The sequence below is a fragment of the Urtica dioica genome, chromosome 11 (genome assembly GCF_054948205.1).
Source record: "Urtica dioica subsp. dioica isolate 48M chromosome 11, U.dioica_male_clone48M_v1_H2, whole genome shotgun sequence".
In the NCBI taxonomy this organism is placed as follows: Eukaryota; Viridiplantae; Streptophyta; class Magnoliopsida; order Rosales; family Urticaceae; genus Urtica; species Urtica dioica.
The window spans coordinates 23,066,072-23,084,262 of NC_142766.1; the positions used below are offsets into that span (position 1 = coordinate 23,066,072).

Genomic DNA, 18,191 nt, shown 5'->3' on the forward strand with positions numbered 1-18,191 from the left:
TCTCACACACACTAACTTATACCTTAAATTTGAATCAATGGAGATAAAAACATCCAAAAAGGAAAATAAAGTAATAGTTCATTAAGTACAATCTCACGCGTCAATAAAGCTATTGATTATAATCATGGAATTAAAATGAAGGGGTTTCCATTGTCGGCTTTTATTTAGGAGGAATAAAACAAATATTGATATTTTCTGAAAGAAAAATATTACTCGCACAAGAAGTGATTAATGAATGATAGGCTAATTCACTCTATATTTGTAGCTAGTTTAGTTTGACTCTAAAGCTAAATAATTTGCTTTTCTTTTCTTTATGAAAGAAAATTGGCAACCTCGGATTCTTGAAAAGTTGTCCATGCATGTTCGTGAATTTATTATTTACTTTTATAGAAATAATTTCCTAAACCTGTGTCTGCGTTTGTCTTGATGACATATTCCATCATTGAAATTGACGAAGAAACCGAAGCTTATTGCGCTAAATAGTTCAATTAAAAAAGATCCCATATTATAATTCATCATTCCAAAGTCTCTCTCACGCCGTCAAGCGCGCACACGTATTGATATTGTTCGTTTAAATGGAAAATTTTATTTAGTTACGAATTACGAATTTATTAATTACCAATTTATGAAAATATAAATTTTTAGACAAAAATACACTTCTAAACCTACTAAACCATTTCAAACCTAATTATTCTCTCACTCCATCACTACTTCCTTTCTAACTCTCTTCCTCCCTCAGTCTCTCAATCTTGTCTCTCGCAATACTTAACTTTTTTTTACACGTTTTTAGAAAATAATTTTTTTTTGAAGAAAAATAAAATCAATTTTTTTTTTCATTTCATTTTGAACTCCATTATAAAGAATATTGAATTTCATCGGATCTAATTAGATATTCCGATGATGTTTAAGGACTACGACAACTCGTTTTGCTAGTCATCATATTCAAACTTTTCAAGATTAAAATGTATTGGGTAACAACTTCAAAAGCAGTTGCTTTTACCCTTAAATATCATTGGAGTCCAATGTATTCCGATCAAATCAGATGAATTTCGATAAATTATAATTAATTCATCATATAAAGTAATCTGATTCAACTTTTAAAATTAATTTTTTTTATAGAGAAACAACAATACTAAGTACTATATAATAAAATAATACCAAATATGAATTTTAATCAACACCATACAGTACTAAGCACTTATAAAATATATAATATATTAGCTAAGTAGTTATATATAAAGGCTTGTTATTAGTTTTTATAAATATGGTAATATATATACTATCGTGTATGCCGATCGGATAGAACGTTACGGTGACTACTGAATTAAGCCGTAGTTATTCATCTAAATAGCACGAAATTCAAGGCGAAGAACTAGTTGGAATTGACCTATAATATTTTATTTGACGTGGCAAAGGTCGATATTTTATTTTTACACAACAAGTCAAGATCAACTCCGACGCGTCCTTTGCCGGAGGAATGGCCTCAGCAGGGCTGGTGGCGAGAAATGAACAGGCTGAGGTGCTATGGGTTTGGAGGAGCGGAGTTATCGCAGAGTCGGCCGTTGAAGCAGAGCTCACAGGAATTCTCATGGCGGTGCAGCTGGGCATTTTTAGGAATCACATGAGAGTCATTATAGAGGGAGATAACAAGAAAATTATGGATGCGCTTAGGAACAAATATGAGTGTCCGATTTGGACTTGTACTTCCCTCTTTGATCGGATTTTATTACTCTCGCATAAGTTTATTTCTTGTATTTTTCGATGGGTTCCCAGGAGCCAAAATGTAGGGGCTCATTTGATCTGTCAATGGGCTCGTAGAGACAATGGAGAAGGTTTTTGTAAGTTTGGGGATGTTCCGTCCCTTGTGCGGAACTCTTTTTTGGCTAATGCCGGATTTAATGTCAGTTGTCGCTGGGGGTGCTCGGTCCTTTCTTCAAAAAATCACCTAATGGTAAAAATAAAAAGGGTTAAATATTAAAATTATCTAGATGCTAAAATAAATTGATCGCTGGGGCCTAGGTAAGCAAGGTTTGTAAATCATTTTCTTCAATATGAAAAAAAAAACAGGACGATTTGAATACAAAGTTTAATTCTCATCCAATATTTTATTTAATTTATTATTATTATTATTTTTGTTGAGGTGGGAAATGATGACTACAAACTTAATGCTTTTGAAATATACGTATAATTTTAAAATATTTATAAGAATTCAGAACAAAGATTAATGTGAAGTAGAGCGTGATCAATGTTTAGATCTTATCCATATCCATCTTGGATTCTCTCACTCTCTCAAACAAGTTCAGACATACACACAAACACTGTACTCAACAAGCCATGTTTTATGTCGGCTTCATATAAAGCAGACAAATAATGAAATTATTATTAAATAACTTTATACAGAACATGAACGTCAACCAAAAGGCCGGTATTTGCAGAAGCTCAAAGCGACAATTTACTCATAGATCAGTATATTATTTTGTTATATTTAATTGTTTATAACATAATTGCATCAGTATGCTCGTAGGAGGTACAAAATGTGTGAACACGTAAATATATAAGAACAACGATAATACACTCTTTAAAAAAACATAAAATAATGACTGTTCGTGGATAACAATATATTGGTAATTTTCTATACTTTAAAATAAAACAAAATTAATATTGGTAATGAGATTAGTCTACATTCTTTCTTTTTATTGATACCGAGAGTATCTGAAAAATGAAAGTTTGGCACTCGTAGAAATTTTCATAGTTTTATATAGAATCTCTAAGTGTGTAAACCCCGTGATCTAACTTTGCACATCATTCTTCATTTTGTCATAAAATAATTAAATATATATAGAACTATCAAATGTTGGAGTACAACTTATAATTTTTTTAATTTATATATATATATATATATATATATATATATATATATATATATATATCTGCGTTTCAAATGAGAAATATTATGTTATTGGACTTTTGAGATTAGAAAAGTCTGCTAATAAAGAAATTTGTCAAGACGAAAAATATATATTTTCTTAGTGTATCTTATATATTTTGTGATCATGTTATTTGTGTATCTTATAGTTTATTTAATCAAGTGAAAGATAAATATATAGATGAACGATTATTTACCTGTACATATATAGATTAACTAACGAAAAATGAACAAAAAATAATTAATCGAGTATAAAAATAAAAGATGAACATGCGGATATGATCATATTCATACCCAACAATTAGAAGGGACCACAAATTGAGTGGAAATTAAAAAGGTCAGGGAATCACATCATTTTAAGGGATATATATAATTGAAGTGAACTTATAATGAATACACAACGGTCCTTCACATATGCACCATTCATCATAGATATATATTGTATTACCACAAAAGCTTCCAAACAAATCAATCACATATTTAAAGCTTAATGCTTCGACCACTACTATTTGCTGCTTTTTTTAATACTCTTAGCTTTAACCCATATTGTACCTAATATGGCCAAAAGGGCAATCGACAAAAGGCAAATTTTTTTTTTCCCTAAAGAAATTCATATTCAGAAGTAGTCAAAGCCATTAGAAAAACCACAATTTGATGATAAGACTGCCACAAATTAAACAACTTAATCCCGATTGTTAATTACATTTATAATAACGTATAAAAACGTCACACGGTGTCAACAATTATCAAGTTAATTAAAATCAAATAAGCTTACTGTCAATCAAACATACAAACAATTTTTTTTTTTTTTTTTTTAATATAGACAGTCTATTGAATATTCAATAGACTTTGACACGATCAAATAAAGACCTACCACTCGTAAGTTCAAATAGATTACACAGAAAAAGCAGTTAGATACCGCATCAAATTTTGATGTTTGGAGTTTTTAAAACATAACCCGTTACTTAGTATTACACACTTAATTAAGAAAGAGCAGTATAACATTTGGATCTTCTATAGCATATGTATTAGTTTGACAAAACAAATTATAACAGTTGTTCAAATCGAAGATACAAGAAGTTTTTCAACCAAATTTAAGACCCAGGGTACTTTCGTCAATTTTCTCCAACGCATTTTTAGTTCCGAAAATCATAGAGATACAATCGGATTTGGTTTCCAGATTGTTCTAATTCGTGGAGATTCTTTTATAAAAAAATAGAAAATAGCCAAATTAAATGTTTGACATTGCTAAATAGCTAACGTTTGGTAAATCTTAGATAAATAATCGTTAAAAATGATGTGGCCTAATATATGGAGGTGGTTATTCATCTAATATTTACGTATGTAAATACATGAAAATGTTTATTTGCCAAACGTTGGATATTTAACAATATCAAATGTTTAAATTGACTATTTTCCTAAAAGACCCTTCTTTTATTGACCTCTATAAAACCTCTCCATGATTTCATTAGGTCAATTGGCACTTTTAGGTCAATACACGCGGACCTTAACCTTGAACCAACCTCTATGCTAGGAGATCTTCATCGACAATCGGTTCAAGGAACTTGTTGCTGATATCCACGATTCGTACAAGTTTGTGAGTGCGTGTTTTGGGTTGATACGCTGAGAAGATCTTCTGGTGACGATCGTACGATCTTTGGGAGGAAGAGTCGTGTGAAAAAAAGAGGGAGTCTCTGATACTAGGGGAGCTCAGACTTATGTCCAAAGAAATGAGTCAAAAAGACGAAGGTGTTTGCAGAAGGGAGTTCGTCAATTTTAATATTTATTTACATTTGACTATTTAAGTTGGTAGATCATTTTTCATCACCGGACGTATCAGTCTTCTTGAGTAGATTGTTTATACCATGGTTATCACTTTCGTGTGTCCTTTGTTGCTTTTTTGTTTGATTGATTGTTTAATTATCGATTTAATTAATCCTGTTAAAATCAATCAGTTGTTCAACAAATAGTTCCACCGACATAGTTGAACAACTTTTTCAGTACACGTTAAGTAATTTCATAACAAATTAGTAAATCAAAATATGAGATTTGTAAAATAATCAAGAAGAATATGAATACCATTCATTTTAATCAATCAGTACAAAAATAAAAACAAACAAAATTAAACAAACCACAATAAATACTTAAAATAGTACAAATTTGTTCTCTTTGAATACTAAAATTGGGGAAACATTAGAAAAAACAACCTAGATCATAGATCATTTTTATAAGGAAAAATTGTACAAAATAGCCATTTGAAACTTATTAATTAGCAAAATAGTCAAAGTTTCAACTTTTTAGCAAAGTAGCCAAATTTACGTTTACAAAAAAAATTTGACAGTCAAGATTAAATTTTGTTTTAATGATTATTATAAGTAATTTATCACCTAAAAAAAATAATCTTGGGGTAAAAAATAAATTTGAAACCAGATTATTGCACATTTTTGTTATTTCATTAAATTAAAATAAATTTTGATTATTTTACAAATTCATACCTTTAAATGGGCTATTTAGCTACGTCACTTTTTTATTATCGTTTATATTGGTTTATAAAGGTTTAACCGATGAAATCACCTAGAGAGAGAGAGAGAGAGAGAGAGAGAGAGAGAGAGAGAGAGAGAGAGAGTTTATTAGCGCTGCCACATATCGACGACCTGATGAAATTTGAAAATATTTTGATCTTGGATACATATGCAATGTAAAATAATTGTTTTTAAGGTAACGAGAGTAAGGACATATTACTATATCAATGAAATAAATGAATTCATTCTATCCCAAAAGATTATAATGTGATGTATGGCCCAATCATCAAGAGAAGGTGATAAGATGATTTTTGGCTTGGCCAGAAATGAGTGCGCAAATCAACTCACCTACGATTTATTAATTATCATCATTCAAGAAGCCACTAATTGTAATAATAATAATAATAATAAAGTACAAAAAGCGAGTAAATAATGAAAGATGAGAAATTTCTTGAGATCTCCAAGGTGACAGTAAATTTGCGTCAATGTCACAAATTGGTCGGATTTTTGCATTTGTGTCACAAAGTTGTCAAAATTGCATTTATGTCACGTATTTACATTCGTATCACATGTGCAAATTTCAAATTACCCTCTCTCATCATTTAATCTTTTTATTAGTTACTCTATATCTTCTGAATTTTTACAATACCTCATTAAAAATAACTTCATCTTCCTCTAAAACTTTCTAAAAATTTTGCGCGTGACTTATTTGCAATTGAATTGCCAATTTGTGACATAAAATGCAAATACCATATGAAGCCGCACGAGTCCTTTCATTGGATTCCCTTATTTGTGTTGGGCTTAGCTCAGACACACTGATACCCACATTTCTGACAATATCATCTCATCTCTTTCTCTCTCCTTCTTCAATATTCAACCACAATTTATTATATTAAAAAAAAAATATCATATCAGTCATACTATATAATAAATATATTATACAATTCCACTACTGCAATACTCACTTTTCTTGTTCCTATCCTCTCCTCATTTTGTGACAATTATATATATATATATATATATATATTTTTTTTTTTCATTTTCAAAATAAATATAATAATAATACAAGCTAAAATCTATGCCTAAATTTTCAACTCATAAGTTTGTCATGTGGCCAGACTTGTTTAGAAGCGTTTTCTTCAACAAGCCCTTTCTTAGCCTTATCTTCTTATATTGCAGAACCAATGCAGGTAATATTTACAGACATAGATTTATAAGCAGTGTAAGACTTTTCTGTGTAGAAGTCTATAGACTCTATACTCTATACATGCAAACTCTTGTCAGATATTTTGCATAAATAAATAAATATTACACCACTCCATTTATTTTAGTGGAACCTCCAAAATAAAATTTAGTATGAGTGTATTTTTATCAATGACATGGGTGAGTCACGAGTTGTACAATACAATAGTTGGCAAAAGAATAATAATCATTAACATTAATTTGCTAGTCAAAAATATTCCAGCAAAAAGAAGTAAGGACATATATATATTGTTGCGCAACAAAAAATATGGGGTCAAGTACGCAAAAAAAACATTATGATTTGGTTGGGTTATTATATAAGCAAGAATAGCTAGTTTTATTGAAAACCCAGCGTCAATTCTTATTTGTGCAAATATATAAATATTAATTTTCTTATGGGTCTAATATGAATATGAGAATCAAAGGAACTTCAATCATGTTTATAAACAAAATCAGTCAATATATATACACTTTTGTTTCCTACTAATGTTGATCACTTGATTAAATTGAAAATTACATGTAATTCAAAACCACGCTCAATAGAAAGGAGAATATATCTATATATAAAAATCAACCACTATTGTAATAAATAAATACATTCCAGTAATCTCTCACCAAACACAGTACTGGTCAGCAATACATAATTAGAAAGCAAGCAATTTTTTAATTAGTCTTGCCTCTAGCTAAAATGTACTGATTAGTATACCCTACAATTTCAACAAAAAAAAAAAAAAAAAAAAACCCAAAAAAAGCAAAGCTAAAATAAACTGCTTTTTTCTTGCTCTCACACCCTCACAAACTCGAATAGACCCAAAAAAAAAAAAAAAAACAAAAAAAAAAAAAAATCAAACCAAACCAAACAAACCCACAATATAAAGATCAACGAACTAATTGAGCCCTAAAACACAAGTAATAAATACTATAAAACAAGACTTATATTATGATCTCCTTGTAAATGAAAAAACAAAAAAACAAATATACTACTATTGGAAAAAGGACTCTCTAATGACACTTTTATATCCGCTTTCTTACAATTCAAACAGAAATACCGCGAAGTGCACGGTGGAAGAAGAGCTCTAAATCCGGCGGAGCAAAGAAAGCAATCGGCGATCTCCGAACCGAGAAACTCGACGCCGACGATGGTGATTGACTTTCATCGAGTCTTCGCTTCTTCGGAGCCGGTGGACAAGTCGATATCTCCGGTATCCGAAACTTCTGACCTTTCGGAGTCGAACACCCATTATTATTACTACACTTTGTGACGTTGTTCATCGTGATATTATTTCTGTTCTCATCGTCGTCGATGGCTTCGAAAACTAACCCTTCAGTCTTGGGAAATTCGTCTTCTGTTGAGGAATAAGAGCTTGTACTAGTTCGCACTACTTCTTCTTCTTCTTGGTCGTTGATGCTGATATTCTTTTGACCCTTGAGCGCTTGATTTCTTGTACTCTTTCTTGTTCTTGTACTCGTTCTCGTTCTCGTTCTTGATCTCGTACTTCTCGTTGATGATCTTGTATTTCCAGATGGACCCATTTTCAAAAATTGGATTTTTAATGGAGAAGAGGAAGAAGAAGAAAGAGAGGGAACCAAAACTATAGTAAAGATGGAAACTTTACCAAAGATAGAATAGAGAAGGAATTAATAAGGTGTGTAGTACTTTTGAGACCCTTGCGAAAATTTGACTGAAAAAGTGGAATAAGAAGAAAGAAAAAAGCTGGTTGTTTGATTGATCATCCAAATACCACTTTAGAAAACAAACCCCCCTTTTTTTTCTCGGCCTAGTAATTCCTGAGAGAGACGAGAGAAGAGAGCAATATTCTATATGAACAGACTATAATTTAGAAGAAGCCCATACAAGATTTCATGATCAAGATTATTACCTTGGCTCTAGCGCTAAATCATTCTACACCCATGAATAAAGGTAACAGCTTTACCTCAAATATATAGTATTCTCTTGAAGAGAGAGAAAGATTATCAAATGAAACATGTCACCATAGCTCAACCAAAAACAACCCTTGTCGAAATCATGATGGTTAAATATGCTCTTTGGAAGAATAGAAAGATCAAAGAGACTCACCAGCTTCTCTATAACTTGAAAGATAAACCCCAACAATCAAACCCTACGAAGAAGAGAGAGAGATTTTCAACCCTGTGGTTTGTGTTTATATTTGGTTATAAAGAATCCGGGCAGGGCTGACCGTTGCCCGATGAGAGAGAGAGAGAGAGTGGGCGTTTTTCAAAATTTTGTGCGGATTTAATACAGCTGATTTGATTAAGAATAAAATGAGTAACTTTACTTGATGTGCCCAAAAAATATGTAGTAATATCTAAAAAGCGATTGAGACTTTCTTTTTGTGTGGTGTGGCCAAAACTAAAAGACTTTCCATTTGCTTATTTTGTCTAGAAGAAAAGAAAATGCCATTAATTTTTTTTTTAAGTTTCCATTTCCAATTTTCATGCTTTTTATCCGGTGCTGTATTTTGTAACGCAGTGATTTAAATTTCCTTTCACGTCACGTTTTATTATTGCTCTTAGGATTCACATCATGATAGCTATTATCCTTCGTATGCAACTGTTTTTATTCCTTATTCTTCACTATATATTTTAGCGTGTTAAAGACTTAAAACTAAAAATATTTAAAAAAGATGCTGAAATATCCCATTTGATTTCGCATCCAAAGAAAATAAATAATAACTTATTAATTAAGTAATACCAATGCGTGTGGTGAGTGGTGACCGCTAAATTATAAGAGGTAAAAAAGAAATGATATTTCAAATTTCAATGCTTCATAGGGATTATTATTATATTTACGTAGAATATTTTGGGCTAAAAGATGGCTAGATGCCCGAGGAACAGTTAATTGTTGAGATTCTTATTCATATAGTTATCTATTATTTGGTTCAACCTAAGCAGACATTAAAATATTATTTACAAAAATTTCTAAGTGTTGATTTATACATAGATTTATACAGACGGAAATAGCCAAAACAATGTTTTGTCTCCATTCTAATTGTTAGACCTTTGTATAAAGAATCATGCCATGCATGTTCTGATCTTCTCTAGCTATTTTATTTTATTGAAGTTTTTTTTTTAACCTTTCTTTAACAAAACAATATCTGAATGTGATCAGAGTATCCTAACTAAAAGTGGGTTTCTCATACACTTTGCTAAAAACATGGATCTGTTTACCCACAGTTAGGCCAAAATCACATGTATATATACATTATAATTATATACCAGAAAAAACACACAAGGAAATGAACAAATTTCATGCATGGCCTATTCTACCCTGGAATTTGAAGTATCTTAAAGAAAGGAAAAAAAGTGAAAAAAATATGAAACATAAAATAAATAAACGTTTCAGTTAAAACTTACAAGTGTCCAAAACCATTGTCTTCACTTCAACGAAGCTAAAGATCAGGGTCTCAGCTTTTAGTAACTTCAAGAAATTAAGCTGGGCATGTCGAGATTAATTACGAATGAATAAATTGAGTGTTTGTGGATATGGTAATAGTTTTAACTTATAACAAGGTTGACCTTAAGAATACTGAATAAATAATATATATATATATATATATATATATATATATATATATATATATATATATATAACTCGTGAAAAGCTGTTTAATAACCCAACAATATCTCAATAAATAAATAAAAACCCCACACTTGCCTTAAATTACTGTCCTAGTTGGTCTATCACACATGAGGGTTAAGAAACCAAACAGTAATAATGAAAAATTAAAGTTAGTAAAGAAATCTTAAGATTCCCAAATTGTAGTTATGAAACCGCAAAAAAAAAAAAAAAAAAAAAAAAAAAAAAAAAAAAACCTGTTAAACATTGAAAAGCACCCATTTGAGCTTCATAGTTCATAGACACATCCAATACATTATTCATTTATTGCCTTGGGATTTCGACAATGATAGTTAAAAGTTATGACAGACATATTCACCATAATGAGCTTGAGCCATTTTTTTTTTTGGGATCAAAAAGCTTGTGCCATTATTGAATATATTAGAAACCCATACCTAAATCGGGTTTTTCCATGCCAAATCATTGTTGCATTCCCAACAATTCCCAACTCATTAAAAAATCTATTGAAAAAAATAAACACCCGATACAAATAAACAGATAATAGTCAAAATTTATGCATACAGATACACAACTACAAAAAAGCTTCTCTTGTCTAAATTCTAAAAACAAAAACCAATAATACCCAAACCCGAAAAAAAGGAAGGAAAAAAAAAAAAAAAGCCGAGAATTCAGAACCTGAAAACCATCATCGGCCTCGTATGAGAGCCTCGTCCAGCTCTTCGTGCGAAGACGGAAACAACTCGATATATCGGCTCCCGAGAGTCATCCTATCCTTAGCCATGGCAGCTCTGGAGTCCACCGAGCTCGCAAACTCCACGAAGGCCTCGCCGGTGGACCTTCCCTCGGAGCTCATCACGAAATGAACCGCTTCCTCCGAAACCGCAAACTCTTTGAAGAACTCGATCACGTCGTCCTTCCCGGCCGAGAACGGTAAACCCCTCAGCTTCAAAACGCCCGTGTGCTCCGCCGGATCTTTCCCTCCTCCTTCGTGGCCTCCGCGGGACCTCGTCGCCGGAGGAATACTCCGGCGAGCCCTCACCGGAGTAGGCGGAGGAGGAGAGCCCGCCGAAGAACCGCCACCGCCGCCGCCGTCGTGGGATTCAGAGACCTCGCTGGCGATCGCCTTGTAATAGTCCTGCCTCTTGCTCCGGAAAACCTCGACGTATCTTCGGCCCATGTTTTGGCGGTTCCTCTGGAGAGCGTAGTCGACCTGGAGAGGGTACCCGAAGACGCAGAAGGCCTCGCCGGAGAACTTTCCGGCGCGGTGGACGAAGAGGATGTCGATCACGTCGAGGCCGTGGAAGAAATCCGCCACGTCAGCGTCGGTGCAGTCGAACGGAAGGCCTCGCAATCGCACGACCGGGAACGGAGGAGCGGCTGCGGCGAAACCGAACGGCGGAGCCGGGCTTCCGTACATGAAGCTCGGGGGACCGAACGTAGGGCCCGCTTGTCCCGCCACTCTCTGCCTCTTCGAGCCCATTTCACGCCCCTCGATCCCATCTCCGTATCTACTACAAATACATGGGACAGATTCGATAGTTTTTCCTTGCTCGCAATTGTCTAGAGTCTATAGTTCAAATAAATTAAAAAGAAAACCATTGATCTCTCTGTCTCGGAGACACATAGAACTTTCGAATTGATCGTAACTATCTGCGTGGGGTTTTAGGTTCTTCGCGAAATCTTCAAAAGAGGAACTTAAGGATAGTTTTAGACTTTGATTTGTCAGCGTAGTTAAGAGTTATTCACTTCGTCCATTTTTACGTGACCCCATAGGTCTATTATATCTAGTCTTACGAGAACGAATTCTCGGTATAGGTTTTTCCATATTTTAGAAAATCATAAATTTAAGTCGGCGTTATGGTATGGATATATCCACTTAATGTCAAAACGTATAGATTCCTTTTTTAATTTGGACTTTGGGTACGTTAGATTTTTGTTTCTTCTCATAATTATCCTTCTCATATTACTATAATTCGTCCTCGCCTTTAAATTTTTCTATAGATAACAAGAATATAAGACTAACCCTGAATTGATGAAATCCAGACTAGAAATAGCATAAAAAGAAAACGGGTAATGAAAAGAAGTAAAACATAATGAATGATTCCAACCACTTTAGGGAGAAATCTCATATTTCAATCACCAAGACCTCAATTCTCTGATCATAAGGTGGTTAATTTTCTCAATTTTTATAAAAAAAAAAATACTTGATCAATTAAACGCAATTCAGACCAAACGACTGACAAATTGCAAGGCAGATACACACAAACCTATACAGATACAAATATCTGAATTACCGGAATTGAACAGCTTTAAAACGGAAAGAAAAAAAAATGTGCCAGAAAAAAAAAACTAGAAATTATTTATACCTATACAGAACTGAAATAAAGCAAACATGGGTGAAAATTTTGGAAAATTAAAACACAGAAAAACACACATACCCTCTGTAGAACATTTCGATTTGTCAAGTCGTCTCCTTCTTTTTTTCTTCTACTCTGATAGAACCTGAAACGATTTTCGATTCCGAAAAACAAATTGAAACTATGTTTGTTGAACCAAAAAAAAAAAAAAAAACAGTTCGAACTTCGAAGCTGAGAGCTTTCGCTCGTGCTTTTCTGTGTGCGTATGAAATTGGAATTTGGGGATTTTTTCGCTCTGCGATGTCTTTTCAGAGGCTAAACGACGTAGTTTCCTTTTCCGTTGTCCCAGAAAAAAATGTACCACGTGGGCTTAGTATTGGGCCTAACATACTGGACATACAACAGTTAGGGGGAAAATTACACAGATAGCGGTTTTTAGCTACAACATCACGAATATAGCGTGAATTTTAAATCTTTACATAAACAGAAGTTTGATAATTTGTAGGACCAAATTGCCCTTAATTAATAATACGATAAAGAAACATACGATTCGCGTAAAAAAACAACAACGACGAAGAAGCTTTCCGGGACGTGGTGAGAATCCGGCGACATGGAAGTTTCTTCCGATGATGATTAGCTTCGAATAAACTCTATAATCCACATTGTTAGTCTTTCCTTTGCTCTCCATAATTCATTATTTTCTCATTTTCTCTTCCTTTGACTTTATCATAATCGTCGAATTATTGCAATTAATTAAAGTATTTTGGTTTCAAATGCTTGGATCTCCTTAATTTTCAGACTACCTTTCGTATTTTTAATTGCATTTTCTCGGAACCTAGAGGCAACCAATAGCATTGGTTTTCAATTGTGTGGTATCATTTGCTTTATGTTTGTTTGACGATGATATTGGTAAAAAACCTAAAGGAATTTTTCTAAACTTTATATAATTTGTTCATTAGCTTTACATGTCTTGTTCATTAACTGCATGGAAAAACTTGTGTTTTACTATATATTTAGAGAGATCCATTTTTTTAACTGATCAGATATCTTTTCACCGAAAATTTGAGATTTTTTCGCTGGCTAGGGATGTCTTTTAGAGGCTAAACGACGTAGTTTCCTTTTTCGTTATCCCATAAAAATGATGTACGACGTGGGCTTATTATTGGCAAACATATTGGACACACAACAATTGGGCTATTTTACCCAAATATAGCTAAATGTTAAGAAAATAGCCTCAAGTAGTAGCGACTTTGATACTTTGGACTAAAACTAAGCAAAATTATGTTTTTGGACACATGTACTCGTAACTGTAAACCTATATATCTATAATTATTGTTATTTGTAAACTTATAAGTCAACAGTTTATGACAACTATATATTTTCATATCTAGAGTTATTAGAAGTGTCCAAAAAACATAATTTGACTTATTTTGGTCTAAAATATCAAAGTTGTTACTACTATTTGTCGTCAATTCTCCAAATATTATCCTTGTGATATAAAGAAAGAGTTACACTAATATTTTAAGGGTTATTAAGTTATATAGCCACACGGTTACAGTGAATTTGGATATAGCCCACCTTTCGTTAATTTCTTGTAAATAGCCAAGTTAACTTATTAACAGATTAATAAAAGACTTATTTAATCCAGCCAAACATATAAAAAAGGTAGTTAATAGGCTGCCACGTATGCAAGTTGGCTATTTACAAAGTATTTACTAAAGGTTGGCTAATTTACAATTCCTATTGTTTAGGTGGCTTAAGTAGCCAATTTTTTGATGTTTTAAACAAAGATGCTAATTCTTTGAATATCTAGCTTTTCAAATCCTAAACAAATATTTTTATTTTTAGTTTGCTAATAATTTTGGCATTATTTTAAATAAAACTGTAAACATAACAAAATTAAATGAAAAAGTAAAAAAGGGGTAAGTCAAATAATTTAGTAAAAACAAAAAATATTGGGAAAATGATGGCAAAAATACTCAATGTTTAGACAAAACACTACTTATATACTCACTTTTTTTTTCTTGGGCAAAAATACTCAAAGTTTTAAATTTAGTTACACGTAAATACTTTGCCGTTAAAATTTATGTTCGAACTTAACGGTCCGAGTAGTAACGGACTCACTATAACGTAACATGTGATATTTTTGTTAAACAAAAAAAACTTTGAGTATATAAACAGTATTTTGACCAAACATTGAGTATTATTGTCACCGTTTCCCCAAAAATATTTGTAAAAAAGAGAAGTCCGGTTTAAAAATATGATGAAATATTTACGGGATTTCTTTTTAAAAGAATATTACTAAGGTCATTTTTATGAAATAATGTCGACGCCCTAAAAATTTGAAAACATCAAGGGATCAGCCAAAATAAGCAAAAAAAAAAAAAAAAAATGTAGATGGTCCATATTTTATTAAATTAATAAAATTTGGTCTGTTTCAGGTGTAAAAAATACAGAGAAAAAAAATATGTTCCACAAATAAAATATTTTCATGTGATCAAGTTTAAGGAAATAGAATGTCTATTGAGTATTGACTACGTGAAATAATTTTATCAGTGAGACAATGATTACAATGTCAAACTGGGGCAGCAATTAGATTCTTTCAAAGACTGAAATCTATGTAAAAATCTCCGGCGAATGTTGAATTCCAATAGAAATTGCACGGTTATGGTTGAACAATCAAAACTCGGCGTAACTTGTGGATGAATGAGAGTTTAAAATAGTGATTTGTTTTAAATTGAGTTTAAATTGTTAGAAAAAGTCAATCAAGCATATGAAAATTCACTTGCACGTGTATGGCACAATCTCGACGACATTGGCTTTTCAGAAAAAGAAAAGATACACACGAGACGTAATTCAGGGGCAAACATTTGGACAAATTATTAGATACACGAGAGAGTGTCGTTTAAGAAAGAAAAAGAAGACTAGTTGCAAAATATATATACACAAATAATATGCTTAGAGCGTTAACGCTGAATAATTAATATATTTTAATTTAGATGAAGAAATATATAAAAATATGTCAAAAAAATATTTAAGTTTGAAAAAAAATATATATTTAAATTTTTTTGAAGATATTTTTATGTTTCTGGAAAAGTACGAATAAACTTTATATGTGTTTAGAACCCAAAAAAATTTATAAAAAAATAAGAAAAATCACATAAACAGTGTTCCGTCTCAATTTTTTCTACTTTATATATATATATATATATATTATTTATGACGTGGCACAGAAAAGCCTACCAAATCGGAATACAAAGCCAATCAACCGTCCATACGTGTGTGTGAAACTTAACGTCTCTCTTTTTTACTTTTTTGTCTGATTGTAGAAATATGAATAATAGGAGAAGCTGAGTATGAATTTGGGTCCTCTTATTCAGTGTAATATAAAAACAAACCATTTTTTGTGTGGAGAATCTTGGACCTCATGTTTTTGTTTGGTTAACCTTCGTTATAAATCTCCCCCTTGAATCTTTGACTACAAAAACTTTCCAAAGCTTCAATCTTCGCCGATACCCATTTGCAGATTCTCCACCTTCTATAGCGGGTACGTCTTAGCTTCCCGAAAAATTCCCTCGAAGACCGCGAATTTTGTCGTCCGACACAAGCGGGTTTTATCGTTTTTCTCTGTCGGAGTCTTTGGGTTGAGTATGGTTGGGGCTTTGTCTGTGGTCGGTTCCTCGGTCGTGGAGTCTCACGCTTGTCCTTGTCTCTGCGTCGAGGCGATTGCTCCGACGACGAGCCTGAGTCTGAAGAGCGTCGTCGGAGATTTGACGAGCTCGATCGGAAGAAAGAAAAACGTGAAGCTTCGTTCGAGGACATCTAGGAAGAACAATCGGAGGCTCGTGATTGTCAATGACTTGGGGGGTCAGTACGAGGATACTTTTACGGACGTTAAAACGGTTAGAGAGAGAGAGAGAGAGAAAGAAAGATTAATTTGCTATATAATTCATCTTTTTTTTTTTTTTTTTTTTTTTTCAATCTTGATGCCTGCTTGAGATGTATTGTTATTATTATTATCATGTTATATATATGTATTGGTTTTCAATGCAGCAATTGGTCAACTATTTCACGTACAAGGCTGTGAGGACAGTTATGAACCAGTTGTATGAGATGAACCCAACGCAGTATAGGTGGTTTTATGAGTAAGTTAGCAATTCCTTTGTGGTATTGATTCCTTCATACAATGATAAATTATTCTTTTATTTGATTTTTGTTACATTTTTGGACAGTTTTGTTTCTTCGAACAAGCCCGGGGATGGGAAGCGATTCATCCGCATCCTTGGCAAGGTAGTTTTCTCAAGTAACCATTAATATCGGCTACTTTCGTAGCTTAGAATTCCCATTGTGAATAATAGATGTTAATCGGAATGCTTGATTTGTCAAGTAAAAAGTAATGGTAAAGGATGAACTGTATTCAGGGATGGAGCTAGACATGTTTTAGAGGAGGCTAGATGAAATAGGGGTTTTCAATGTAAATTGAAAGAAAAAAAAAATTAGAACAAAAAAAAAAAAATGATATTTGAAGTCCGTGTCTGTATTGAAACTTGAAACTACCATGGCTATATATATATATTTTTTCTGTGTTTTCCAGGAGAAGCACGAGCTCGCCGAAAGAGTTATGGTGACGCGGCTTCATCTCTATGGTAAATGGGCAAAGGTGAGAGAAATTTAAACTCTTGCAAAATCAAATGTTTGGTTTTCTGAACCTGAAATTTCCGGAGGGAAAATAAACGGATGTACTGTTAATTGTGTTTCTGTTTTGATTTTTTTTTTCTTCTTCATATGTTGCTCTGATGTAGAAATGTGATCATGCTGAAATATACAAAGAGATTTCTGAAGAGAACTTGGGGTTGATGCGTGAGCGGCTTATGGAGACTGTGATTTGGCCTTCGGATGACACAAACACAGAAAAGATTGGATAGTCTTACAAGTTGGAGCTTCAATTTCACTTCAACACATATATATGTATCATAAAGATCAAAACTTTTTTTTTCCATCCATATGTAATTCCTAGTCCTAGTTAGAATTGCTTATATATCTAGAATTCCATACGTTGTTCCTAGTCCTAGTCATTCACCCTGGTTATTTTTGTATTATATCATCTGAACCAAGAAAGAAAAAAAGAAAGAAGATACGTTTGCAAAGATATGCTACTTCTATGAATAGAAGGAAGACGAAAAAAAAAGTCTCCATCATATTTCATGTCACTTGTAACTTGTAAGTATTTAAATCCAGAATATAATAATGAAACAAACACATGCCTTTCTCTTCTGTCTTCTGGTTATGTCGAGTTGGCTTTAAAAATCCGCATGCCAATTCATATACAAATAGCAATGTTTTGAATTATAAACTTTAAAGCTTGAAGCCTTAAAACTGGTGGAACGTGACTATGGATGGTCTTACACTTTGACAAATATCCACAAAAAAACATTATTCTACGATTGACTCGAAAAGCATAACTAGGCGTTAGAGTCAAAAGCCATCAATGTTCATGAACTTGTCATAAAATGCGTGTGTGACAGCCATGAAAAAGCATGGACAAC

At 32.7% G+C, this 18,191-nt stretch overlaps 3 protein-coding genes across 4 annotated transcripts; 1 reads left to right on the forward strand and 2 right to left on the reverse strand.

Annotated features, from left to right (window-relative positions):
• Positions 1 to 7,252: 7,252 nt before the first annotated feature.
• LOC149382605 (uncharacterized) lies at positions 7,253 to 8,869 on the reverse strand. The gene has a single exon (XM_089602165.1). The coding sequence runs from the start codon at positions 8,221 to 8,223 to the stop codon at positions 7,726 to 7,728; it is 498 nt and encodes a 165-aa protein (XP_089458291.1). The 5' UTR covers positions 8,224 to 8,869; the 3' UTR covers positions 7,253 to 7,725.
• Positions 8,870 to 10,636: 1,767 nt separating this feature from the next.
• On the reverse strand, positions 10,637 to 12,948 carry LOC149382606 (RNA-binding (RRM/RBD/RNP motifs) family protein). 2 transcript variants are annotated; one of them, XM_089630704.1, is made up of 2 exons: positions 12,727 to 12,948; positions 10,637 to 11,799 (listed from the first exon to the last, which is right to left on the reverse strand). In XM_089630704.1, the coding sequence occupies exons 1-2, from the start codon at positions 12,738 to 12,740 to the stop codon at positions 10,974 to 10,976; spliced, it is 840 nt and encodes a 279-aa protein (XP_089486830.1). In that variant the 5' UTR covers positions 12,741 to 12,948; the 3' UTR covers positions 10,637 to 10,973. The 2 variants fall into 2 exon arrangements, with proteins under 2 accessions (XP_089486830.1, XP_089486831.1); XM_089630705.1 differs by having other exon boundaries at positions 10,639 to 11,796.
• A 3,083-nt stretch (positions 12,949 to 16,031) lies between these two features.
• Positions 16,032 to 17,919, forward strand: RBCX2 (Chaperonin-like RbcX protein). Its single transcript, XM_089630706.1, has 5 exons — positions 16,032 to 16,547; positions 16,699 to 16,790; positions 16,878 to 16,935; positions 17,240 to 17,305; positions 17,448 to 17,919. Exons 1-5 carry the CDS (start codon positions 16,296 to 16,298, stop codon positions 17,568 to 17,570), a joined length of 591 nt encoding a protein of 196 aa, XP_089486832.1. The 5' UTR covers positions 16,032 to 16,295; the 3' UTR covers positions 17,571 to 17,919.
• Positions 17,920 to 18,191: the final 272 nt, after the last annotated feature.